Source organism: Balaenoptera ricei, chromosome 13 (assembly GCF_028023285.1).
Source record: "Balaenoptera ricei isolate mBalRic1 chromosome 13, mBalRic1.hap2, whole genome shotgun sequence".
NCBI classification, from domain to species: Eukaryota; Metazoa; Chordata; class Mammalia; order Artiodactyla; family Balaenopteridae; genus Balaenoptera; species Balaenoptera ricei.
This window is the reverse complement of record NC_082651.1, coordinates 56,139,244-56,167,190: the sequence shown is the minus strand read 5'-3', so window position 1 is coordinate 56,167,190 and position 27,947 is coordinate 56,139,244. Positions and strand designations below refer to the sequence as shown.

At 36.5% G+C, this 27,947-nt stretch overlaps 1 protein-coding gene across 12 annotated transcripts; it reads right to left on the bottom strand.

The window, feature by feature from the left end:
• Positions 1-63: 63 nt before the first annotated feature.
• MTIF2 (mitochondrial translational initiation factor 2) lies at positions 64-27,306 on the bottom strand. 12 transcript variants are annotated; one of them, XM_059943325.1, is made up of 16 exons: positions 25,966-26,107; positions 25,483-25,651; positions 24,844-24,963; positions 23,852-24,077; positions 23,371-23,482; positions 17,411-17,582; positions 16,786-16,946; positions 15,702-15,878; positions 13,603-13,742; positions 7,761-7,885; positions 6,256-6,460; positions 5,653-5,905; positions 4,858-4,998; positions 3,086-3,250; positions 860-1,000; positions 64-283 (listed from the first exon to the last, which is right to left on the bottom strand). In XM_059943325.1, the coding sequence occupies exons 4-16, from the start codon at positions 24,068-24,070 to the stop codon at positions 111-113; spliced, it is 2,184 nt and encodes a 727-aa protein (XP_059799308.1). In that variant the 5' UTR covers positions 24,071-24,077; positions 24,844-24,963; positions 25,483-25,651; positions 25,966-26,107; the 3' UTR covers positions 64-110. The 12 variants fall into 12 exon arrangements, with proteins under 12 accessions (XP_059799308.1, XP_059799310.1, XP_059799311.1 ...); XM_059943327.1 differs by lacking the exon at positions 25,966-26,107 and adding an exon at positions 27,218-27,306 and having other exon boundaries at positions 24,844-25,572; XM_059943328.1 differs by lacking the exon at positions 24,844-24,963 and having other exon boundaries at positions 23,852-24,099; positions 25,966-26,108.
• Positions 27,307-27,947: the final 641 nt, after the last annotated feature.

Sequence of the window (27,947 nt, the reverse complement as noted above, 5' to 3'; positions counted from 1 at the left end):
GTAGAACTTTCTGACCAGTAGTGAGTGGTGAATTATTACCTTTAGTAAGACAAAACTAGTTGCTCTGTAATAAAGCAAAACATTTAATAATTTATATCTTTAACATAATTTTAAAATCCTGGATCCCAAGAAGTCTTGGCTAGAACTTCTTTTTCTTCATAACAGACAATATCATCTCCCACTTTAAATTCTATCTTCTCTTCATCCAAACTAAGACCACAATCCATTCCAGTTTTGATGACTGAAATATCATCTTTATGGTGTTTCAGTGAGATTAATGAGCCTTAAAAAAAAAAGAAAAACTTAGGGTTCATATAACTCAAATAAATACCCAACAAGTGCAGCTGTAGTCTGGTGTTAAAAGGAAAATTACATTGAAATTCTTAATAGATTTTACAGTCCTGTCATGTTAAAAGATGGGATGAAATACCAGGGAAACCAAAGAAAACTGAAGTTTGCTATAAACAAGATGTGATTTGTAGTGAAAAGTACTGTCTCCCTTTTCAGAAGTTAACACTTTACAGGGGATGGGGGTTATACTCGGGACTTGAAGAATGAGTTACACCAGGATGAAGACGATGCAGGCACAAGGTTGTTAAGAAAGGATGAAAATATAATGATGTGGATCCAGGTGTAGGAGAGACACGGCTGGAAAGGTAGTTTGGGGCCAATTTTTAGAACCTTAGAAAGTCAGATTTGGGGATGAACAATCCTGGGGGAGTCATTAGGACTGGAGGCCAGATATGAGTTAGCAAGAAGTGGTCTGAACTAGGATTATGGGAGTGAAAGATTTCAGTTACCCAGGATCATCAGGTTTTGGTGACTGGGTATGATATAGAAACAGTTTTATGTTGCTTACCATTCCAAATAACATGTCCATTACGTATTAATTTAAATTTTTTTTGCTTTTCTAACTGTCCCTTTTGGACTCTGCAGCCGGCCACAGGAACTTTTTTCTTCCCTTCTGTTATAGAGAAGGTAGCTAGTATAGAAGCCTCACCTTTAGGAAGAAGAGAACATTAAGTATACAGAAAACAAAAATTCTGAGAAATACATAATTTCTGACATTCGGCAGAGTAACAGTTAAAGGTGTGAGAAAAATTAGGAAGTCCTAATTTTCTCTGACTCAACCAACTTTATTTTCCTGGCCAATATTAAAAACATGAAAATCCTTGGGTATTCTTGGAAAAGAAAATCAACAATACTATATATGTGCTTACCAAAAGAATGAAAAAAAAATGAAATGTTCACTTTTTCGGATGAATAAAATGCAATAGAAGATGCTATCAGTTGATAAGATTAGCATAATTCCTGTCTGCTCCATGAAAACCTAATTTTCAGTTGTCCCTCAATATATTTTCCTGAATGGACCATCCGTTGTTGCCTGATTTATTTTTAGTCTCACCACGGGTAATTTATATACACTTAAGAGTACTAATTCTGTGAGTCAGCTTAATTTTTTTTTTTTTACTGACTGAAATTTAAAACAAATTCCGATAATGACACGGTATCATACTATAATGTACCAGTTTTCTAGGGTTAGTGTTATTTGGTGCTCACTCCCGGAAACCCTCATATGACTCAGTTTTCCAAATTGCTCTTAGCACAAGAACATACAAATCTCTGTGTGATCATGTTTAGTAAGTAGATCAGAAAAGCCTAAAATAAATCTACTGTGGACCAAAAATGCAAATACGGAGTCTCATCTTGAGGAAACAGACACATCCAAATTAAAGTACATTCAGCAAAATCACTGGCCTATATACACTTCAAAAACGTCAAGGTTGGGGCTTCCCTGGTGGCGCAGTGGTTGAGAGTCTACCTGCCAATGCAGGGGACACAGGTTCGAGCCCTGGTCTGGGAAGATCCCACATGCCACGGAGCAACTAGGCCCGTGAGCCACAACAACTGAGCCTGCGCGTCTGGAGCCTGTGCTCCCCAACAAGAGAGGCTGCGATAGTGAGAGGCCCGCGCACCGCGATGAAGAGTGGCCCCCGCTTGCCGCAACTAGAGAAAGCCCTCGCACAGAAACGAAGACCCAACACAGCCAAAAATAATTTAAAAATATATTAATTAATTAATTATTTTAAAAAACAAAAAAACTAGGAGTGATTAACTCTTTTAAAAAAAAATGTCAAGGTCAAAAAAGACTGAAGAACCTTATCTGTGATCCTGGACTGAGGGAAAAATATATATTTATAAAGTACATTATATAGGGACAATGAACAAAACTGGAACATGGACTGTGACTTAGGTAAGAGTGTTAATGTTCAATTTCCTGAGTTTGATAACTTGTTCTGCAGTTTCATATGAGAACATCCTTGTGTTTAGGAAATGCAAATATTTAGGGGCAAATGAACACAATATCTCAAATTTACTATCAAATGGCCCAGAAAAAAAAAATGTGTGTGTGTGTGTGTGTGTGTGTGTGAAGGGGGAGGACTAAAGCAAATGGGGCAAAATGTAAACTGGTGAACTGGGAGGGAGTTGCTTATACTTTTCCAGTAATTTTTCTGGAAATATAAAACTATCATCAAAATTAAAAGTTAACCAAAAATATCTGGATGTGGGGAGGAAAAAGAACAGATAAACTGATTCAGTCCATCTGAAATAAATTTAGCCGTTAAACTGGCCAAGGGATATGTTAGAAAAAAATATTTTTAAATGTTTAATATTTAAATGTAAAGTAAATTTTCTTCTCATGGTGGATTTCTCTGCCAGCTGCTGGACAAAATCAATGGCTCCTTCCACAACACTGTTAATAATGTTTATGCCTCCCATCCCAGTCTACTCAGTGTTACAGTTAGTGGTTTATGTCTAACTAGAGGGCAAGTTCTTACTGCCTTATTTGCCTTTGTATCCTCACAGCCAAAAGCACAACACCTTGCAGAGGGCAGGTGTTTATAATTCATATGAAGTTACACTGAAACTTTATCTATAGTAGTCATTTTTTTCTAGAACACAGGATATGTGTTGGAACAGTGAACATATTTAAACAGCAAAATACATTTCCCTTAAACTTTGCTTTCAAGTGTTATTTACAGCAGGTTAGACATGAATGTTTAAACATTCAGTGAACACTCACCTATTGTGTGCTCTTCCACAATGCAGGGCAATCTACTGCTCAGTTCCTCCTGCAAATCTTCAATAAGACGGTAAATGATTTTGTGAAGTTTAATTTTTACTCCTTTTTTTGCAGCCGACTGCTGGATAACATTGCCTGCATTCACATTGAAGCCGTATATAACACCTGGCAAGCATAAATACAATAAAGTAGTACAAATATTGCATTAAACAGTTTGTCTTTCAAGCAAAAACTCAAATCTAAATTTTTTGCTTCTATGTAAATTAAAAGCGAGTAGGAGAGGTAAATTCTATAATTTTTTCTCACAAAAACTAGTTAATTTTTAAATTAATGAAAGGATTTTATAAATTCTATTGTGGCTTATTAAACAAGGAAGATTTCTTTATGATTTTTAAATCCAGTCATTTAAGAAACATTATTTTAAATGACCATAATGTGCAAGGCAATATGCTAAATGAAGCTTTCATACCAGAGAAATAAGAAAAATGATTAGAACTGAAATATTACATTATTTTAATAACAATTCCGTTATTAATTATAATCTTATAGTATACAACTTTTGTTGTTTGCTCTTAGGTATTCAGCTGGCCAAAAGATGTTCAAAAAATAGATGACCCTTGAGCAACACAGGTGTTAGGGGCACCAATCCTCCGTGTAGTTGAAAATCCGAGCATAATTTATGGTTGGCCCTCCATATAAATGCGGTTCCTCCACATCCGAGGAGTTAACCAACCTCGGATCTTGTAGTACTGTAATATTTACTATTGAAAAAATCCACGTATAAGTGGACCCGCAGTTCAAACCCGTGTTGTTCAAGTGTCAACTGTAGTTACTTAATTGGTAAAGTTCAAGAGTTGTTTAAGAAATGAAAGAAGTTCCATGGAGCTGACCATTTTACCAAAGAACAAATGATGTATTTAACTGCAAATACCTTGGGGGTGTGAAAGAAAATTTATGCAAATGGCTTAATCAGGAGAAAAACAGAACCACCTTGAAAGTCTTATTATCATTAAGAAATCATTCAATGCATCATACTATCTACATTAATAGAAAAGTCAGTGCCCGTAAAATACTCTGAAATAACCAACATTATTGAAAACACCTTTTCAGTAGTAGAGGTAACATCTAATTCTAATCAAGTTAGGTCATGAAGTACCCCCTTCCTAAATGATTCATTAATCACTCAATAACACTGGTGCTTTGCCTAGATGTTAAACCTAGTTAAAGCGACAGTCATGAGTCCCCTTTCTGTGTATCGTAAGTTTGACTCATAAACAGTCCCCTTGTCTTCAAGGCATATAAAGCTAAGAAGAGCTTTTGATTTAAGAAAAATATAATTTGTAAAATTATAAGTAAACAAAAATAGGCAACCAAAAGTAAAAGATGAAGGAAAGTACTGAGTAGGCTGACTGCAGATTAAGGAGCATTCAAAAAGTCTAAATGAAAGAGAGAGAGAGAACCAAGCCTGGGTTTGGTGGGGAACTGGAAGGGGTGAGGAGTCAGTAATGGTACATTCAAGAAATACTACTGGGGCTTAAAATAGTTCCCCAAAGTTTCAGTACAACAATGACACCCACAATGGAGCTGTGGCTGCAATACTGCACATCCCGTTTGCCCTCAATCCCTAGCTGAGACTGAGCTGCAACAGGAAGGGGGATACCGATGGGGGTAAAATGTCAGGTGTGACTAGCCCAGCAACAAAAGACAGAAGCTAATGGTTCACAGTATGCTCTAGGGAACACAGTTAAACAAACAGGAAATGGAATCCTCACCATGAAATGTTTCAGCAAGGTTAACATCATTTTCACTAATATCACCCACACCAAAATGTACTAACTCTAGTTCACACTCATGTGAAGCATCATAGGTATCCATAATGTTCAAAATGGCCTCAACGGAACCGTCAACATCACCTAAATGCAGCAAAAGTTTAAAATTATTGGTGTTAGGAGTTAGAAATTAACAGACACAAAAATGACAATCTATTTAAAGCAATAATAGGAATAGCATTTACCACAAAATCCACTGTTCTTTAGGTTTAGCATTATAAATATCTACTTAACTGAATAAAGTATAAAGAACCAAATGTACATTTACAACAAAATCCACTAGATAAATGTTTACTAAGGAAATCTCCCAGTGAGGGGGTGGGCAAAAAGGGTGAAGAGGGTCAAAAGGTACAAACTTCCAGTTATAAAATAAATATGTCATGGGAATATAATATGCAGCATGGTGACTATAGTTAATAACACTGCATTGCATATTTGAAAGTTGCTAAGACTAGATATTAAAAGTGCTCATCACAAGAAAAAAAAATTTTATAACTAAGGATGGTGACAGATGTTAACTAGACTTATTATGGTGATCATTTCACCATATATGCAAATACTGAATCATTATGAAACTAATACAACGTTACATGTCAAGTATATCTCAATTTCAAAAAATTCCCCCCCAAAATACTGAAATCATTTTGGCTTAAATTTAATGGCCCAAATTAATTGTGAGAATGACGAAATACATATATTCCTAAAATGAGCTCTAAAGTAAAATCTTTTAAAAGTCACCTTTAATAATTATAGGAAGTACATTTGAATCTCCTCCTGCTTTTTCTTTTGGCTTTAAGGGTTGCTGCTGTTTTTTTATTTTGTACTTTATAAATGACCTCTCCTTCCAGGGCAAAGTGCCATACTTCTCGCGGGCTTTCCGATGTGCTTCTTGGTGTTCCTTTCGCTTTTCTTCTATTAATTCCAGATCCTCTTTATTTTTCTCCTGTTCTTGCTCATACTTCCTCCAGTGAACAACTTCACGTGCCCTTGGCTTTATAGGGAGAAAAAAAAAGGGAATTATTTAACTAAATAGAAACCAGTAACTGCTGGTTTTTTCCTCCACTATGAAATTAGCCTAGTTCATATATGAAACCACTAATTTTAAAGTTTTAAGAAACTTACAAAACTTTAATATGGAGGCTTTGTGTAAATTTGAAATTATTTAAAAATCTTATCTCAAATTTTAAAAAATTCTACAGCCAAACTCTAAAATGACATCACTGGCCCCCTCACAGCCCGTTATAGTACTGAATTATTTATTACTTATTTGGTATAACATTATAGATTGATATTTTAAATCATTATATCATATCTACTGTATAGGAATTAAGCTTGATATACCTCAGATTCTACTTCAAGAATTTCATCTCCTGCAGAAGGGAGGTCTCTCCAGCCTATAATTCCCACTGGCATGCTGGGACAGGCCTCATTGATTGCTTTGTCATTTTCATCAAACATTAAGCGTACTTTTGCCCAACTCTTTCCAGCAACCAGAATGGAGCCTTTTCTCAAAGTTCCTCTTTGAATTATAGCTGTAGTAACAGGACTAATATGAAAATAAAAGTATATACTCTTAATGCCATAATCAGGATGTAATGGCACTTTCTCAGTAAAGATATCTTTATGAGATTAAAAAATATATAATTTGAACACACAGGGTTAATTCCGCCACTTCTCAACTTCTCAAACAGTTTTTCATACTATAAAGACATTTCTTCATAATTACAACCTAAATGTCCATCAATGGAAGAATGGATAAAGAACATGCAGTATATATATATAATGGAGTATTATAAAACCTTAAAAAAGGAAAATCCTGTCACATGCTAGAATACAGATGAACCTCCTGGATGAACATATGCTAAATGAAATAAGCCAGTCAAAAAGGACAATATTATATGATTCCTCTCATATGAAGTATCTAAAGTAGTCAAAATCATGGAAACAACTACTGAAAGATAGTTGCCAAAGGCTGGGGGGAGGAGGGCAGGGAAATTAGTGCTTCATGGGTATAGAGTTTGTTTTGCAAGATGAAAGAATTCTAGAGATCTGTTGCACAACAATATGAATATTCTTAATACTACCGAACTGTACGTTTCAAAATGGTTAAGATGATAAATTTAATATTATGCACTTTTTACCACAATTAAAAAAAAAAAGAAAACAAAAAACATTTCTTGTAAGGTTATGGTAGTGAAGGGTGCAGCTAAGTGTTCTGACAGAATCCTAATCTCCTTTCTACAACTAATTTGTTAAACAGTGAAAAGACCTCTTTTGCTAATAGGGAGGGAAATTAAAGAAGAGAACACTATTCCAACAATCTTACTATATATTAATGGGTAAGGACATAAAGAATTTAGAAACCCTAAAATGCAACAATTGCTATTTTATTCCAAGTTATGTTAGTCTATAAGACTTTAGCAATTCAGTTAAGTCAGTGGGGAAAAAAAAAATCAAGCAAATTGAACTACTAAGTCACCTAAATATGACTAGTAAATGTACACACATATTTGCTATTATCTACTGATAACTGCATGTTTGTGTTTTGTGTGCCAGTGCAATAAAATACTTTTTTTAATTTTTTTTTATTTTTTATTTTTTTGGCTGCACCGCAGCGGCAAGCAGAACTTCCCCAACCAGGGATCGAACCCGTGCCCCCTGCAGTGGAAGCGCGGAGTCTTAACCACTGCACTGCCAGGGAAATCCATATTTTTTAAAACAATGCTTTGAAAATATTGTTCAGGGACTAACAATAATCTGCAATAAACATAAGATACTGTTATATAATCAAGTCACAAAAACAATGGAATAAAATTATTAGAAAGCAAGCATTTTAACAGACCTACCCTCTTCCTTTGTCTGTGAAAGATTCTATTACTGTTCCTTCAACTGGACCAGTAGGGTCTGCTTTCAATTCTAACATTTCTGCAAGAGCAATTGTTGCCTCTACCAAAGCCATCAGGTTATCGCCCTTTAATAACAAAAAAAACTTAATATACATTAATAAATAATATCTGTAAATGTAAATACCAGGATCAGAAAGCCAAATAATCCTCGACAGTTACACTTTTCTCTTTAAGGATTAAAAACATGAATTACACAATACTACGAGACTAGATATCAATTACAGGAAAAAATCTGTAAAACATACAGACACATGGAGGCTAAACAATACACTACTTAATAACCAAGAGATCACTGAAGAAATCAAAGAGGAAATCAAAAAATACCTAGAAACAAATGACAATGAAAACACGACGACCCAAAACCTATGGGATGCAGCAAAAGCAGTTCTAAGAAGGAAGTTTATAGCAATACAATCCTACCTCAAGACACAAGAAACATCTCAAATAAACAACCTAACCTTACACCTAAAGCAACTAGAGAAAGAAGAACAAAAAAACCCCAAAGTTAGCAGAAGGAAAGAAATCATAAAGATCAGAAATAAATGAAAAAGAAATGAAGGAAACAATAGCAAAGATCAATAAAACTAAAAGCTGGTTCTTTGAGAAGATAAAACAAAATTGATAAACCATTAGCCAGACTCATCAAGAAAAAAAGGGAGAAGACTCAAATCAATAGAATTAGAAATGAAAAAGGAGAAGTAACAACTGACACTGCAGAAATACAAAGGATCATGAGAGATTACTATAAGCAACTATATGCCAATAAAATGGACAACCTGGAAGAAATGGACAAATTCTTAGAGAAGCACAACTTTCCAAGACTGAACCAGGAAGAAATAGAAAATATAAACAGACCAATCACAAGCACTGAAATTGAGACTGTGATTAAAAATCTTCCAACAAACAAAAGCTCAGGATCAGATGGCTTCACAGGCGAATTCTATCAAACATTTAGAGAAGATCCAACACCTATCCTTCTCAAGCTCTTCCAAAATATAGCAGAGGGAGGAACACTCCCAAACTCATTCTACGAGGCCACCATCACCCTGATACCAAAACCAGACAAAGATGTCACAAAGAAAGAAAACTACAGGCCAATATCACTGATGAACATAGAGGCAAAAATTCTCAACAAAATACTAGCAAACAGAGTCCAACAGCACATTAAAAGGATCATACACCATGATCAAGTGGGGTTTATCCCAGGAATGCACGGATTCTGCAATATACGCAAATCAATCAATGTGATACACCATATTAACAAACTGAAGGAGAAAAGCCATATGATCAACCCAATAGATGCAGAAAAAGCTTTTGACAAAATTCAACACCCATTTATGATAAAAACCCTCCAGAGAGTAGGCATAGAGGAAACTTACCTCAACATAATAAAGGCCAGATGTGACAAACCCACAGCCAACACCTTTCTCAATGGTGAAAAACTGAAAGCATTTCCACTAAGATCAGGAACAAGACAAGGTTGCCCACTCTCACTGCTATTATTCAACATAGTTTTGGATGTTTTAGCCACAGCAATCAGAGAAGAAAAAGAAATAAAAGGAATCCAAATCGGGAAAGAAAAAGTAAAGCTGTCACTGTTTGCAGATGACATGATACTATACATAGAGAATCCTAAAGATGCTACCAGAAAACTACTAGAGCTAATCAATGAATTTGGTAAAGTAGCAGGATACAAAACTAATGCACAGAAATTCCTTGTGTTCCTATACACTAATGATGAAAAATCTGAAAGAAAAAGTAAGGAAACACTCCCATTTACCACTGCAACAAAAAGAATAAAATACCTAGAAATTAGCCTACCTAAGGAGATAAAAGACCTGTATGCAGAAAACTATAAGACACTGATGAAAGAAATTAAAGATGATACAAACAGATGGAGAGATATACCATGTTCTTGAATTGGAAGAATCAACATTGTGAAAATGACTATACTACCCAAAGCAATCTACAGATTCAATCCAATCCCTATCAAACTACCAATGGCATTTTTCACAGAACTCAAACAAAAAATTTCACAATTTGTATGGAAACACAAAAGACCCCGAATAGCCAAAGCAATCTTGAGAAAGAAAAACGGAGCTGGAGGAATCAGCCTCCCTGACTTCAGACTATACTACAAGGCTACAGTAATCAAGACAGTATGGTATTGGCACAGAAACAGAAATACAGATCAATGGAACAAGATAGAAAGCCCAGAGATAAACCCACACACATATGGTCACCTTATTTTTGATAAAGGAGGCAAGAATATACAATGGAGAAAAGACAGTCTCTTCAATAAGTGGTACTGGGAAAACTGGACAGCTGCATGTAAAAGAATGAAATTAGAACACTCCCTAACACCATACACAAAAATAAACTCAGAATCGATTAAAAACCTAAATGTAAGGCCAGACACTATAAAACTCTTAGAGGAAAACACAGGCAGAACACTCTATGACATAAATCACAGCAAGATCCTTTTTGACTCACCTCCTAGAGAAATGGAAATAAAAACAAAAATAAACAAATGGGACCTAATGAAACTTAAAAGCTTTTGCACAGCTAAGGAAACCATAAACAAGATGAAAAGACAACCCTCAGAATGGGAGAAAATATTTGAAAAAGAAGCAACTGACAAAGGATTAATCTCCAAAATTTACAAGCAGTTCATGCAGCTCAATATCAAAAAAACAAACAACCCAATCCAAAAATGGGCAGAAGACCTAAACAGACATTTCTCCAAGAAGATATACAGATTGCCAACAAACACATGAAAGGATGCTCAACATCACTAATCATTAGAGAAACACAAATCAAAACTACAATGAGGTATCACCTCACACCAGTAAGAATGGCCAACATCAAAAAATCTACAAACAATAAATGCTGGAGAGGGTGTGGAGAAAAGGGAACCCTCTTGCACTGTTGGTGGGAATGTAAACTGATACAGCCACTATGGAGAACAGTATGGAGGTTCCTTAAAAAACTAAAAGTAGAACTACCATATGACCCAGCAATCCCACTACTGGGCATATACCCTGAGAAAACCATAATTCAAAGAGTCATGTCCCACAATGTTCACTGCAGCTCTATTTACAATAGCCAGGACATGGAAGTAACCTAAGTGTCCATCGACAGATGAATAGATGAAGAAGATGTGGCACAGTTACACAATGGAATATTACTCAGCCATAAAAAGAAATGAAACTGAGTTATTTGTAGTGAGGTGGATGGACCTAAAGTCTGTCATACAGAGTGAAGTAAGTCAGAAAGAGAGAAACAAATACCGTATGCTAACACATATATATGGAATCTAAAAAAAAAAAAGAAAAAGTGGTTATGAAGAACCTAGGGGCAGGACAGGAATAAAGATGCAGACATAGAGAATGGACTTGAGGACACGGGGAGGGGAAGGGTAAGCTGGGACAAAGTGAGAGTGGCATGGACTTATATATACTACCAAATGTAAAACTGATAGCTAGTGGGAAGCAGCCACATAGCATAGGGAGATCAGCTCAGTGCTTTGTGACCACCTAGAGGGGTGGGATAGGGAGGGTGGGAGGGAGATGCAAGAGGGAGGAGATATGGGGATATATGTATAGCTGATTCACTTTGTTATAAAGCAGAAACTAACACACCATTGTAAAGCAATTATACTCTAATAAAGATGTTAAAAAAAACCCAAAAACATGAATTACCCTACTTGAAGGAAGGAAAGAAGGAAGGGAGGGAGGGAGGGAGGGAGAAGGGAGGAAGAGAGGGAGGAAGGGAGGAAGGGAGGGAGGGAAGAAGGAAGAAGGAAGAAGGAAGAAGGAAGAAAGAAGGAAGGAAGGAAGGAAGGGAGGGAGGGAGGAAGAGATAAGCAAGAAAATATGACCCAGGGACAGATCTTGCAACAAACAGTGATTATACATATATAGATAGATATTATATATCTATAATATATATATTATATATATATTATATATCTATAATATATATATTATAGATATATAATATATATATATATTTTTTTAAGAATAGCTACTAGAGTTTGTTAATACCCTTTTATAAACACATGCTTCTTTCACCCTCTGTCCTCCATCTGTCTCTACAATTGTGTTTTCTTCCTCTCACTTTCTTTACAATGCTACATTACAATTGAAGTTCTATCCAATTGAACAAGCTTTCACTGATTTCATCTGATCCACTCAAGAATCCTGTAAAATAAGTAAATCAAACACTATTTACTCTTATTAAATAAATAAGGAGAAAAAGCACTGACTAGACCCAAGCTAAAACCTATACTCTGCAACTACCCAGCTGTACAACCTTGGAAAACCACTTCACCGCCTGGATCACCTTTCCTCAACTGTAAAATGAAGGAGCTAGATTAGATGATTCTTTCACCTTTAATGATCTATGTGTACTATGCTTTCTAAGGCTCCAAGATCATGCAGCTGATTAACGGGTGATGGAATTGGAACTGATGGACAAGGGATTTTTCCATTCTCCATGTCAGCTAAGAGCTTGCTCACAATTGTTACAATATAAAGCAACAGAGACAACTGTAACAAAACTAACTAAACACTTTGCTTACCCATCTACTTATTCCTAGTATTTATTCCAATTTACAAAATGCTGCTCTGAAAAGCAGAGCTGGGGTTGTTTCTTTCCATGAAGAGTCTTCTATTCTTCCTTGGAAAAGAAGGCCTCATCTTACTTCCCTGCCACTCTCTTACCTCCATTCCCAGGATTCATCTCTGCCATGCCTCCAAATTTGCCTAAGCAGCTTTACATCTATCTATCTACTCATCTAATATCTGGGCAGAAAAGGTGGTCATGTCTTCAAATGTTCTAATCTTGCCATCTGGTTTTCACATCGTAGTAACAATCAAGGTATAGTAGAAAGATGACAAAGTAAGGTGGCATTTCATGAGTTTCAGAGAAAAAGAGGCATAGTTTTACTATTAACAGAGGCATAACTTCTAATCATCTTGGAGGTAACAAATTTAGGAAAAGTAAAGATAAAATGAGACTTAATTGGAGGAAGGTGGCCAAATAAAGTACAATTTCTTCACCGAATGATCAGAAGAAAAAAAGTCCATATTACGAGTAAACCATGGAATATGGTAAGAATGGACAAAAAAGGAAATTTTTACTTAGCAGCAACCTGTATAGGACAAGAGAATTGGAAAATGCTATCACAAAGCAGGTACTGAGCTTCCTTGGTGTATTTTATCCAGAAGAGAATAATTGCTAATTTAAAAGAAAATGGAATTCATCATAAATAACATTATAAAACTTATAGCAATTTAGTTCATAGAAACACTGAGTCAATCAATAACAAACTGAACCCAAATATTTCAACACTGTATTAGTAAAAAGTTTCATTTGTTTAAATTTCTCTTAAATGCCCTAAGACCTATTCTACAGTTTTTTACTTTAAAAACAAGCACTTTTCATTGCCAACTGAATTTCGTTTCTGCTTAAAACAGTCTTTATCCTACTATTATCCTATCCCCACATCATTCACCACTTATTCTCCTCATTCTAAGTACCTCGTAGTAAGAAAAGCATAGGTAAACCCGACCCCTCTGGATTGATGACTAATCTTTCTGAGCCTAATTTCTAATCTGCCAAACTAGGATAATGATACCAGCTTTGCCTAGTTCTCAGAGAATTTTTAAACAACAACAGAAATTATGGATGTCAAAATGTTCTCTAGGTATAAGGCACTGTGTGCATGATGTGTTGCACTCCCATCTGAACACACTGTCTCTGAGGTGCCCGCACTTACCGTGAGTGCAGAAACATGCACTGCTTGAATGTCGCCTCCATAATCCTCACATACCACATCATAAGCTAGCAGTTCTTTTTTCACTCTCTCAGGATCAGCCTCAGCTTTGTCACATTTGTTTATGGCAAGGACAACAGGAACTGAAAGAGACAGAGTTAAGAAGAGTGCAAACGATGACACTTCAACTCCAGGTATTCACAATGAAAGACGCCAACGTTTTCTGGCTTTCTCTTGACCCAGTGGATGTATTTATCTAACAAAAGACCTAAAAAGACCCACTTTACACCCACCTACTCTGCTTTATACACATGAAGGATTCCAGATGAGAGATGTCAAAACTGCAATTATAAGATTCTGAATTAAGAATACGCAATTATGATGATTAAAAAACAAAAACAAAACACACAACAGTGTTTAGGGTAGAGAAAGGACTACCCTTAAATCTGAAAGCAAGATCAGCAACTACACTAGAGATAATCTCCAGAAAAGAAAAATCAAGAGAAGATTCTAATTCTAATACTAGATCATTTGCCTCTTCTTTCCAGGAGTTTAATTCCCTGTTAAAACCCAACATCTCACCCTTGGGTGAAACTAAGTACCATTATTGTAAACTTTCTTTTAGGATTTACAGCAACTCTTTCTTCATACACACTTAGCTGAGTGACTGACACAAAGTAGATTCTCAATAAATGTTTACTTAATGAATGAACCAAATAATCTTATAATCTACTTGTCATTACTGAACATACCCTTTCATTAGAGAACTCACACAAAATTCTAGGAGATAATTCTCTGATTGAGTTTCACCAACTCTGCAATTTTCTCAGGTATCAAAGGAATAGAAATTGAAAACAGACACGAAAGAGTTATGCAATCCATAGCCTATTATTATGAAAAAGTACATTCTATATTGATCAGCTGGAACTTAACAGGCACCAAGAGAACAGGTACAGAAAGCATGAAGTAAGGAATTTATCATATCTCAACCAACTGCTTTGTTATGGGGTCCCTGACAGATTTACCACTCTTATTTTTATTATATTCCCTAGGATCATTAAGAACATAGCCCATTCCACAAAGGTAGTTTTGAGGAAATAAAAAATAAAGAGGAACACTGAAGCTAGAAGACCAGATTCCAAATGCAGGCATGCTGCGAATTAACTGTAACTGGGGAAGTTCCTGCCACCCTCTGGGTCTTAGTCTTCATGTTGTGAGATGAAAAAAAAACTGGACTAGATCAATGATTGTCAACCCTTTCTTTTTTTTCTTGCCAACAAACCTAGGGGAATATGACGCATTTCATCAGGTACATTTTCTCAAGACAACAGTATTTTCTCAGTGGGTGTAGGGTCATATCACAATAAGAATGAATGTACAAAGTATGTGTGTGGTGTTTATTATTACAAATTTTTTTTTTTCTTGGCCACGCCACGTGGCTTGCAGGATCTTAGTTCCCCAACCAGGGATTGAACTTGTGCCCTCAGCACGAGTGTGTAGTCCTAACCACTGGACTGCCAGGGAATTCCCTATTATTACAATCTTTAAATGGAGAAATAAGGGGGAAGATAGCCAAATATTTTCCAAAAGTTTCAATTTTATACCTTTGACCAAATAAGAACTTATTTAAAGCAGATGAGGGAAAAGTCTCTTTTAGAGAAGAATTCCAGAGAATAAATGAATAAGGAATAACAATTAGAATATCACCACTTTGTAACTCCTAATGAATTGAGGTGATGGGTACATAGGGGTTCATTAGTCTAGGCTTACTTTTATAGCTGTTAAACGTTAAAATGTTTTTTAAAAAGTCATTTGAGACTGTTAAATTGTCACACCATGCCAAGTAAGTAAACAGTAGAGGAAGGAATATACTTGTGGTCACAAGTCCCAAGTTGAATCCTGCTATACTCTTCTTAGTAGTTAATGTCTTTGGGAAAACAATTCAACTTTCTTTGCACCTTACCTGTAGAACAGGTATAATAATCCTGGGATTGCCAGGAAGATTAAATGAGCGACATGTACAAACAGTGACTCTGTAGTAGATCCTTTAAAAAAAAGAAAGCAACTTCCTTCCTGATACATGTAAGACAGCCACGCAGTACCTTGAGCATCTTTGGCATGCTGAATGGATTCTACAGTTTGTTTCATCACTCCATCATCTGCAGCTACAACCAATATGATAATGTCAGTGATGTGAGCACCTCTGGCTCTCATTGCTGAGAAGGCAGCATGTCCTGGAGTATCAAGAAAGGTTATCTTTTCCCCAGAAGGCAGAGAAACTGTGGAAACAGAAATCCAAGAACACTAAGCACTCAAATATATACTTCCTTAATACAAAGGAATATACATGACCTTATCAACACAATCAATAATTCTTCAAAATAATTTTATTCTTTACATTAATCTTAATCAGAACAATGCATATGGATCATCATTCCACAATGAAAAGTGATAACATACCAGTGAGACCTTTAGGGTTTTCTTTTCATGTAATAATTTCAAACTAAAACTCGTCCTATTTCTAGAATATAACTACTTTCATAAATGTACCAACTGGAATATATTCTGGAGAAAAAACCAGACTGATAGTTGTCTAGGCAGCCACTCCTGCATTAGCAAACACCAGCTGCACAAACTGTCTTGAGCAACAGAGGCAATTTAGTACACAGTTAGAAGCTTAGGATTTGAGTCCAACAGCCTTGGGTTTAAATGCTGGCTTTGCCACTTTACTAGCTGTGTACTTCGAGCAAGTAACTTAACCTAAACAAGCCTCAGCCTCCTTATATGTATGTAGGAATATTAATACCTACTTCATGATGTTGTGAAGATAAAAAAAGATAAAGCATACAAGGTGCTCAGAACAGTGCTGGGCACATGCTAGGTGTTCAGCAAATGACAGCTGTTATTCAGTTATGAGTGGTAACATTATGACAACCTAGCACTGAAGAGTCTTAGGCTCATTAAACCAAACTAAGAATGAGCTAGAATACAAAAGGTATAACTTTCTTCTTATACACTGTACAAAATAACCTTTATTAACCACCAGCTCTACATTTCATCAAACCAATGGCTTTAGGCTTTAGCCTTCCTTTTACTTTAAATTCATATATTTCATACTATGACACTATTTTAAGAAAATAATATGTGGGGTTCCCAAGCACATTGTAAGGTGATCTGTGTTCATACCAAGAAAGGCACCAATGTGCTGAGTGATGCCTCCAGCTTCCATTGCTGCCACTTGAGTTTTTCGCAGTTTGTCAAGCAACGTCGTTTTTCCATGATCAACATGGCCCATTATAGTAACAACTGGGGACCTTGGGATTAATAAAGCTGGATCTGCCTGGGGCCTACAATTAACAGCAAAGGAGTTTCATTTCTTAAATATCAGCAACACTTTATAGCCAGTGAACTGATCTGCAGTTATCTCTGTGAACTACCATTAACAACAAAACCCAACATTCAGCTTTGATTAGACATAACTATTTTCCTCTTCTATACATACAATGACTTATGATAAAATAATAATGACTGCCCACCTACTGCAGGCATCTTCATAACAATGAGCAGAACTGAATAAAATTTTAAAATTCAGGATCAATATACACACTCAGCAAACTAAGAAAAACAACTCTTGGAGTTTTATAATAACCTGAATATACTTTTTGATACTTTAAGCACTTTGAAGAAAAGTTTAACCTATACTCACACATCATTTTAATTGCAAAAGAAATTTTAAGGCAAATCTTTCCATTAAAAAGTGTGAATAAAACAATGTGGTCTCCTTCCCCCAATTTATACAGTTAAGTTTTACCTTTTTACAGCATCTTTATTTTCTCTGACTTTGTCCTGTTTTAATTTGCTCCATTTTAACTTCATCCCTGACTTCTTTATCACTTCTTTGATCCAGACTTCATCTAAATGTGAGTGTGCTTCTAGTGAATCTATGTCAATAGCAGTGTTCAATAAAGATTCATATACACAATCTGGTGAAACAAGATAAAACCTTTTAGGATCATGAATTAAATGTTCCAGAAAATGACCTCTATTGATAAACATCTATATAAACAATACACTCAATGAGAGGAATAACTATATAAGCTATCTGTTTCTCTAATGTTAACGAAACACAAAAAAGTTGAAAAGAAAATAATCTTTAAAATATGATACAGGGACTTCCCTGGCGGTCCAGTGTTTAATACTTTGCCTACCAGCGCAGGGAGTGCGGGTTCGATTCCTGGTCGGGGAGCTAAAATCCCACATGCCTCGAGGCCAAAAAACCAAAACATAAAACAGAAGCAATATTGTAACAAATCCAATAAAGACTTTAAAAATGGTCCATATCAAAAAAAAAGGAAAAAAAATAAAAATAAAATATGATACATTTATATTAATTGATATTTCTGCATATTCATAAATATTTGAATATTTACCATGTACCTTATGAACTACCTGAGCGATTAATAAAACATTAAATTGCATGTCGATTCTCATTATTCAAGGTAATTATGTTCTATAAACTCACTGGGAACAGTGAATTAGCAAATACTGAATCATTGCTCTGAGGGGAAATACAGGGTTACGTTCCTTCAGCCTCTGGTCACAACATTTTCATCAGCTATATCTTGTTTTACGTGTTTCTGTTTAAAGACACCTTATTCAGTATGTGTTGTTGATTTATTAACGTTATAGTCATGGTCAACAGCACTATACTATAACTAATAAAGCTTATCTAACACGTATTTTCTCTGTAAGGCACATTACAGCCTTCTTGTAGTTAGTAACACTAAACAGCACTTCAGCACCATGCTGAGTGGCCATTTTAAACAGCGAAATCACCAAAAAAAAGCACAAAAATGAGAAAAACATGGCACTAAATAAACCACAAAAATGACACTTGTTTACAGTATGAGAGGAGAGAAGGCAGAGTGTTTGGTGCCTTGTTTGAACCTCAGCTAGTAATATGTGATCAGGTCAGGCAACTCAAATTTTTCACCGCTCTGTGCATGTCCAGGAATGACTAAAAAAGCACTTCAAGTATCAATTTTGGGGCTACAAATACATTTTAGGGAATTTGCCAATTCAGAATCCCCAAATAATAAGGATTGACTATATTTACATATGTATATACATAAATATACGCACACACACACACACACACATACAGTATCACAGAATACATGCACACACTATTTATTTATGTATCTATTTAGGATGTCCAAAAAGTTGCGAAACATAGGAAAAAGAATTACTTGTTGCTTTCATTTTATTTAATGTGCTTTAATTTCTGTAATATTTTCCTGTGGGTGATAAAGTATCAGTGGTGATAATGAAATAAGTAGTTTTATGCTTCCAGACTTTCAGTCACCCTATAAATATATATTTTGAGAGACAGATATAAAAGAAAGGCATCTTCAAACATGCAGAACATTACACTAAAAGAACTTCCTATTCAGTAGTGTGCTCGTAAATGTTTACTCTGAGGCTCCTAAAAAAAAGTCCTGATTTATAGCATTTCCCAGTTTCCATGGTACAAATACCCGCCACCAGGGGTGCCCAACCCCGTTAGGAACCAGGCCGCACAGCAGGAGGTGAGCAGCTGGGGAGCAAGCAAAGCTTCATCTATATTTACAGCCGCTCCCCATGCTTGCATTACCACCTGAGCTCCACCTCCTGTCAGACGAGCGGTGGCATTAGATTCTCATAGGAGCGTGAACCCTACTGTAAACTGCACGTGCCAGGGATCTAGGCTGCAGGCTCCTTCTGAGAATCTGATGCCTGATGGTCTGAGGTGGAGCTGAGGTGGTGATGCGAGCGCTGGGGAGTGGCTGCAAATACAGATTATCATTAGCAGAGAGGTTTGACTGCACAGAGACCATAATAAACCAATTGCTTGCAGACTCACATCAAAACCCTATCAGTGAGTAGCAAGTGAAAACAAGCTCAGGGCTCCCACTGATTCTGCATTATGGTGAGTTGTATAATTATTTCATTATATATTACAGTGTAATAATAATAGAAACAAAGTGCACAATAAATGCGCTTGAATCATCCTGAAACCATCATCTCCCCCCAACTCACCCCCCCTCAGTGGAAAAATTGTCGTCCACAAAACCAGTCCCTGGTGCCAAAAAGGTTGGGGGCTGCTGTCCCCCACCACGTTTGACTTCAAGCCACCAACATGAAGTCACTGAACACAGAGATGAAAAGAGATGTGAAGCAGCACACTATTAAATAGTATTTCCACCATATAGGTACAATAAATGTAAATAACCTCAAGAGCATAGATTAATAGTAAAATGCAGTAAAATAATTAAGAAGTGACAATCTTAATGAGTATTTATTTACCTCCATTTATGATTTAATTTTTTAAATGGTTGTGTTTACACCAGCTCCCATAATTCCTTATAATTTAGCAATAGGCTCACAAACTGGTACAAGCCAGCCTCAGCACCTCACTGATCCTACTCCATAATAATGCCAAGAAACCCTTTCTTGTGGATTTCCCTACCACACCTTTCCCCCAAAAAACACATTTTAAATTAGGAGTATGGCACTACTGATACTATGTATAAAATAGACAACTAATGAGAACATACTCTATAGCACAGAGAAATCTACTTAATGCACTGTGGTGACCTAAATGGGAAGGAAATCCAAAAAAGAGGGGATATATGTATATGTACAGCTGATTCATTTTGCTGTAGAGCAGAAACTAACACAACATTGTAAAGCAACTATGCTCCAATAAAAATTAATTTTAAAAAATAAAATAAAAATAATAATAATAATAAATAAATAAATTAGGAGTATGGGATTAACATACACACACTACTATATATAAAATAGATAATCAACAAGGGCCTAATGTATGGCACAGGAAACTCTACTCAATATTCTGTAATAACCTATATGGGAAAAGAATGTGGAAAAGAATGGATATATGTATATGTATATGTATAACTGAATCACAATGCTGTACATCTGAAACATCGTAAATCAATTATACTCTAATATAAAGTAAAAATTAAATTAAAAAAAAGAATGCTACAACATAAATTTTCTATACAGATATGCTCTCAGAGAACAATAAAACTCTTTCTAAACGTAAAAATTATAATGAGTACAATTCTAATAATGCTAAAAATCCTTAATAATCCAGTAACTATAGTTTTCCAATATGTTATCCTAAACTTTTGAGAGGTAGCTTATACATAGGGATAATCTTTTTCCCTCTACATTAAATGCATATAATATTAATATATTATTTTATCTTTATCCAAAACTTAAACATTTACATGTAGAAAAGTACCCAAAGCATTTAAACCAGAAATATTACATCAATTTTTTTTTTTGGCCGCACCGCACAGCTTGCAGGATCTTAGTTCCCCAACCAGGGACTGAACCCACACCCCTGGCAGTGAAAGCGCAGTACTAACCACTGGACCGCCAGGGAATTTCCACATCAAGTTATTTTAACTGACCCAGGGCAGGGGGGTTAGGATGTATGTACATTGCTAATATAGCAGTTAAAAATATTCACCATATGAAAACTATCTTAAATTCAAAAGAGGTATGATTATAATATTAAATAAGTTTCAAATAGATAACTTTTATTTAAATCATAGCAAATCAGTTTTGGGTTTAGAGCACTGATCCATAGGATTAAACCTGTATTTTAATTATTTTATTTATTTGGTGATACAAAGGAATTATTATGGTTATGCATGTCTGTGTTAATGTTTAAAAAAAAAAAGAATTATAATTTAGCAATATATAAGTACTCATGGATTAAATGATATATTAATAATTGTTATCACTGGCTTATGCAAACATTATGCTTATCATTCCATTCTTTCTGCTTTCATATATATATGAAAAATGCCAATAATAAAAAGTTCTAAAAATCAAGTCTGTTATCAATATCATTTATAAAATCATATCAATACAGTTTTCCTTGGAAAAATTCTGAATGATATGGCCATGTCCATTTGTTCTCTTAAAGTTTTCTAGTTATAAAATGATTACATAATCCAATGCAAAGTTTAAAAAAAACACAAGATAGAGTGCTAATTTTCTATTCTTTGTGAGGATGTACTATCACAAATAGTGGTAACACTTTCAGGCAGGATACACATTAAAACTCTAGCTCTGCTGTCATTTACAAAATAACAATTCCTGAGAGAAAATTTGGTCTGTGAATAAGAGCATCTGCTCGAGCCATACTCCCTGGGTTCAAAATCCTGGCTCCACCACATAGTAGCTGTGAAATCCTGGGCAATTATTCATCCTCTCTATGCCTCGGTTTCTCAATCTATAAATGGGGATAATAATCATACGTGCTTCTAGAGAATTGTGAGGATTACATGAGTTAATACATATAAAGTATTGGTATATAATAACAGCTCAGTAAGTATAAGTTATTATCAGTAATTCTTTTTGCCAAAAGTCTGCTTCACTTGTTACTTTATTTTGCTACCATAATAAGCTATTTCTTGTTTACTAAATTTTAATGTCAGTTTATAATGAAAACGAAATGAAAATTTTGTTCCAACAATCCTAAATTGGTAATAAATACAGTAGTCCCTCAGTATCTGCAGGGGGTTGGTTCCAGGACATCCCCTGCATACCAAAATACATGGACTTTATATATAAGTCCCTTATATAAAATGGCACAGTATTTGCACATAATCTACACACATCCACCCATATATTTTAAATCATCTTTAGACTACTTACAATAACTAATACAATGTAATGTTATATAAACAGTCGCTGATGCATGACAAATTCAAGTTTTGCTTTCTGGAACTTTCTGGATTTTTTTTTTTAATATTTCTGATTCACGGTTGGTAGAATCCACGGATACAGAACCCATGGATACAGAGGGCTAATTACAATTTTTATTACATTTCTAATAAAAATGGTATTATTAAAAGTTGTAGTTATGGACTTCCCTGGTGGTGCAGTGCATAAGAATCCGCCTGCCAGGGCCTCCCTGGTGGCGCAGTGGTTAGGAATCCGCCTGCCAATGCAGGGGACATGGGTTCGATCCCTGGTCCGGGAAGATCCCACATGCCGCGGAGCAACTAAGCCCATGCGCCACAACTACTGAGCCTGTGCTCTAGAGCCTGCGAGTCACAACTTCTGAGCCCGCGTGCCACAACTACTGAAGCCTGTGTGCCTAGCACCCGTGCTCCGCAACAAAAGAAGCCACCGCAATGAGAAGCCCACGCACCGCAACGAAGAGCAGCCCCCGCTCGCCGCAACTAGAGAAAGCCCGCGAGCAGCAACAAACACCCGATGCAGCCAAAAATAAATAAATAAATTTATTAAGGAAAAAAAAAAGTTGTAGTTATTACTACAAATATTTTTCTGCTGGCACTACACTACAGATATTGTCAAAATGAGCGCAATTAGAGAATTATAGAGAAACAAAAGGAAAGTAAATGAGTATAAATACGGTCCCTCAGTCCAAAAGCATTCTTTGGACTTATCTTAATAGCCCACAAGATTTCTGAGATAGAAAGGTTAGTTCAAATTAAAAAAATCTTTTCCATTTTTATTAAAAGCAAAATCTTAGAGAACTAGATTCGGCAAAAAGCCAAGAAACTAATTAGGATTTTTCATCTAAAGTGAAAAATATTAGAATTACTTAACATCTTTTTAAACCACTAGTCTAATTTTCATCCTTGAATGCCTTAATCTCACTGCAAATAAAATACCAGGTATTCCACGTTTCCATATTTTTCCTTATAAAATTATCTGGCTCACCTATGTCTTTTTCCATTGCTCTGGCCAGCTCCTCAACAGTCATTCCAATCCATACCTCCACCTCCTTTTTAGATTTTGTTGAAGATAACTGAGATTTCTGCGATTTTTTTTCCTATTAAATATTCAGAACACATAAAGAAGAAGGAAGAAAAAACTTTGAAATTTATTCTGGAATATCTACCACAGTCAGGACTCCTATTTCTACCAACACTCCCATAAACTGTTAAACCTTAGATTAAAATTTAAAATCCTGATTCCTTAATTCACTGTTATACACTAATATAAATAAGCAAATTAATCAACATTACTAAACAACTAACTAGAACCTCCCTTCCTCACAAAGATTTATTGCCTGGAATGTAGAATTAAGGCATAAAGATTTCAAAAATGACAAAATACTCAAGATGGATTTCTACTCATGGCCCTAGGCACTTTCATCTCAGACCAAATAACAGAGAAACTCAGAGAAATCTAGAACTACCTTCTTTGTCACCAGAAGCCTATGTTGAGATAAAGCGGCTCTGATGAGCGCATCTGTTTGCCAGGGCTGGGCATACAGCTGAGCTGGCCACACCGGGTAAGCAGATGAAAACACGTGCCTCCACTGTGCCAACATTCTTCTTTGATACAGGCTGTGCAGCTGCCTACAAATAGTGTGAAATCGTAGCAAGTTCTCCAACTTAAGTATCTTCTGGTTCATCTTTCTCCTAGGAAAAAAGTTTTCAAATACTATTTTGGTTAATATTGAAATCAAGTTAGCAAATATTAATCGGATATCTACTACACACAAAACACTGTGCTAGAGTTACAACAATGAGTAAAACTGGGTTCTCGCCCTGAAAGAGCTCACAGTCCAGTCAGAGAGATGGAATTCCGTACTAAGTACTCTCTAGATATTAACTATAACTATGGTTAATGTTCCTACCATAATAACACTGAAATACAATAACAAACTTGTAAGGGTTCTTTTTTCACTCCTGAAACATCAACTAACCAAATCACAACTAGAATCATTTTTTTTTAAATGCAAATTTGAACTAATCAACTCTTTGCCAAACATTCTTTGGGAGGATGGGGGGAGATTATCCCTAGTTTAATGTACAGCTTCAAAACATGCTATATAAGGACTCATTATCTGACCTCTGTTAACCTCTCACTCCATCTCTTACACTCTTATAGTTCCCTCACTCTTATCTCCCAAATTTTTGTTATTCTGTCTCACCTGTAATCTCCGACAGCTGTCTTCTAATCTTTGAAACTTTGCATATGCTCCCTCTCCTTGGAACTGTCTTTCAACCCTAACATTTTCCCCTCTTCCCAACCCCCGCCCCCGCAAAAAGATGCTTTAGAGTGGGAAGAAGGCACCCAATAAATATCTACTGAATAATGCCAATAAATACCTATTGAATAATGCCTTTTGAATATTACTCTTGGGACGAAAGAAGAGTTTACTGAGAGAAAACCACAACAGACCTCAACAGTATAGCTCAGAACTCAGTAGTATAGTCTCTTCCTCCTGGAGTCTTCTATTTCTTCTGATCACAAGACTGTATTTCTACATCTTTGCTTTTCAGTGTTTAAGGGAAGGAGCAACTAAAATAACATAAGAAGTACTAGTTTTCTCCTCAGCAGACATTTCATGAGCACCATCTTCCAGGCACTGCATTTGAGGTTGTTGAGTCAAAGTTTAATAAGCAAGAGTCCCTTCCTTTGGGGTTCACTGTCTTTAAAATGTTCCAATATAATGATTCTTAAACACCTCAAGAATGGCACGTGTAAAAAATCTTATTTAGGTACATTTCCCTGAACTAAGAAGTAAAGAGTGCTCAGGAAGCACAGAATTGCTCAGGCAAAAAAAATTTTTTTAATGAGTCTAAAACCAGATTTAACAAGGACACAGATTAATATAATGGGAGGAAAGGTCCTACCCGGAGATTAACCAAAGCACAGCTATTTCACTGACGCAGGGATTCGAAAAACACATTGGGGGGGTCAATAAACCAAATACCCAAACTGGAAGGAACCTTACTTGCTACTTATTCCAAGCCCCTCATTTTAAAGAAAAGGAAAATGGAGTCCAGAGAGGTCAAAAAGCCTTCTCCTATGTCATACCGCTAGTTAATGGCAGTCAGGACTAGAACCCAGGCTTTCTGACTCCCAATTCGGTGTTCTTTCGCCGCTAGTATATTCTTATCATGGAACCTGGAAAAGGATGTTGGAAATAATGTAGTTGCGTTGGTGAAAACGTCTGAATGAAACAGCTAGAAGCCTTGGGTGTTATCTGAAAGGTAAAAAGAAGTCACTGTAGAATGTCGGATCTAGGGTGGCTTCGCCTGGAACCCGAGCCCAAAAAGCCTTGGGCACAGGGGAGGTCGGGGCGTGGAGGACACCTGCCGCGGCGCGCGGGGAGAGCAAGCAGCCGGCCGCTTCTGGTTGGATAACGCTTTCGTTATGCCGAAAGTTAAGAATCACGCATGGATTAAGTGCATCATGGAAAGACTCCCGAATGCGCAATGTTTGTCATCTGTGCCGCTAACACTTTAGGCCTAACAATACACGCCAGCCGGGACGACCCGGCTAAGAGACCCCACTCACTTAGCTCCTACGTAGGGTCCAGGGCGCCGGAATTCTGAAGCAGGGTAAAGATCTCCTTCCGGACCCGGGAGGACTGTCGGTCAGCTAGTCCGTCTCAAAAATGGTCCCGCTCGGGCTTCCAGTGCTGCCGGAAGCGGTTCTACCCGGAATTCAGAAGTCCGATTTCGGAACAACCCTGTTGCCGCTGGTACAGTCCGAGGGTGTATCCGGGTGGCGTGTCAGCAGCGCGTCGATAATCGTTTCTGCAGAACCCTTCGCTTTCTAGGAAGTAAATTACTGCTACTCTGGGGCTGTGAGCGGCCTCGATGTGTACAGCTCAAGGGAAAGTGAAACGGGGAAATGTGGGAGAAATGCTAAGTCCTTAAAAGACATACTAACAAAAAGGGAAGAATGCAAGGGAACGTGGCGATAGAGCCAGTTAGTACTGGGCGAGGAGCGCTTTCTCTTTCAAAAGTCACCCCGTGTGGGTGGCATTTGAAGTAGTAAAGCTAGAGTGGGTTCCAATCCCAGCTCATCCCCAGTTGTGTAGACTTGGGGACGTTATGTAAACTCCCTGTGCCTCCCCCCGCCCCCCATAGTCTGGCCGCCTAACTCATGCCCCTCCCCTTTTTTATGTTTGTCTCCCCAGTGCCACCGCAAAGATGTGTAATCAGTGTTGAATGACTGAATAGAAACCTCTGTCCTGAAAAATCTTTTTTTTTTATTTCTGAAAATCTTTTTAATGAACCTGAACACTCACACACTTGAAAACTATTGAAGTGCATTTCAACTGCTATCATTTTACTTACCTTTCACACTCACTGAAGTGCCAATTTCTGCAAGAAAGTATTCTTTGCTCTCTCTGCCTTGCCAAGTAGTTGAGAAGCAGAAATTGATTGAATTGAACATCAAAGTAACAGTCATACCTTTTTTCCCCAATATTAAAGTGAAAATAACCAATATGTTTCTAATCATGAAGAAAATAAATACTAATGTGGAAAATTCAAGCAATACACTAAAATATAGAACGTGGAGGGAGGGAGGGAGGGCCAAAACTGGAAACACTTGAGCAACAAAATAACATAGTATTAGATTATAACAAATAAATGGGGGAGAAGGGACAAATCCTCCTTACAGAAAAATTCCACATAATATATGTGTATAACTTCTACTAGGAGGTAAAGCTTAACCCCCGCCCCGGCCCGCCTTGAGTGTGGGCTGGACTTAGTGACTTGCTTCCAAAGAATAGAATATGGAAAGGGAAAAATAGTACCTTCATAATGGAGAAAATTGGCAGACACCACCTTAACCAACTTATCACAGTAAACATCACCAGCAATGTCATGTTGATATCATGTACCCCTAGAAATGATGTGATGAGGACATTTCATCTCTGTAATATTCGTCCCCCAAACCCACAACCCTCCTCTAATCATGGGGAAAACATCAGACAAACCCAAATTAAAGAGCATTCTACAAAATATCTGAGCAGAACTCTTCAAAGCTGTCAAGGTCATGAAAAGCAAGAAAAGACCAAGGAGCTATCACAGATCAGACAGAAGGAAATGTGATGACTGAATGCAGTGTGGGATCCTGTATAGAATCCGGGAACAGAAAAGCACACTAGTGGAAAAACTGGTGAAATCTGAATAAAATCTGTAGTTTAGTTACTTGTAATACCCCAGTGTTAATTTCTCAATTTTCACAAACATATCATAGTTAATATAACATGTTAACATTAGAGGAAACTGAGTGAAGGACATTCGGGAACTCTCCACTATCTTTGCAAATTAAAATTTATTTTTTAACTAAAGAAAGTGAGTCAAATCCTAGATCCCACCTCCGGAAGTAACCACTTTGTGCGTGTGTGTGTGTACACATTCCATTTATCTCTGTATAAATACACGTATACATACAATTTTATGTAAATGAGATTCATGCTATAAATGCTGCTTCTTATCTCTGCAACAATATATACTGGAAATCTTCCACGCTGATGAACA

Excerpts from the sequence above, each read along its gene's own strand:
- MTIF2 (XM_059943327.1), bottom strand. The coding sequence starts at position 24,070 with ATGAACCAGAAGATACTTAAGTTGGAGAACTTGCTACGATTTCACACT. Across the intron at positions 7,886-13,602 it reads TGCATGTTTCTGCACTCACG|GGCGATAACCTGATGGCTTT; the intron begins GTAAGTGCGGGC and ends TTGTTATTAAAG. Across the intron at positions 5,906-6,255 it reads TTCTTGAAGTAGAATCTGAG|CCAAGGGCACGTGAAGTTGT; the intron begins GTATATCAAGCT and ends CTCCCTATAAAG.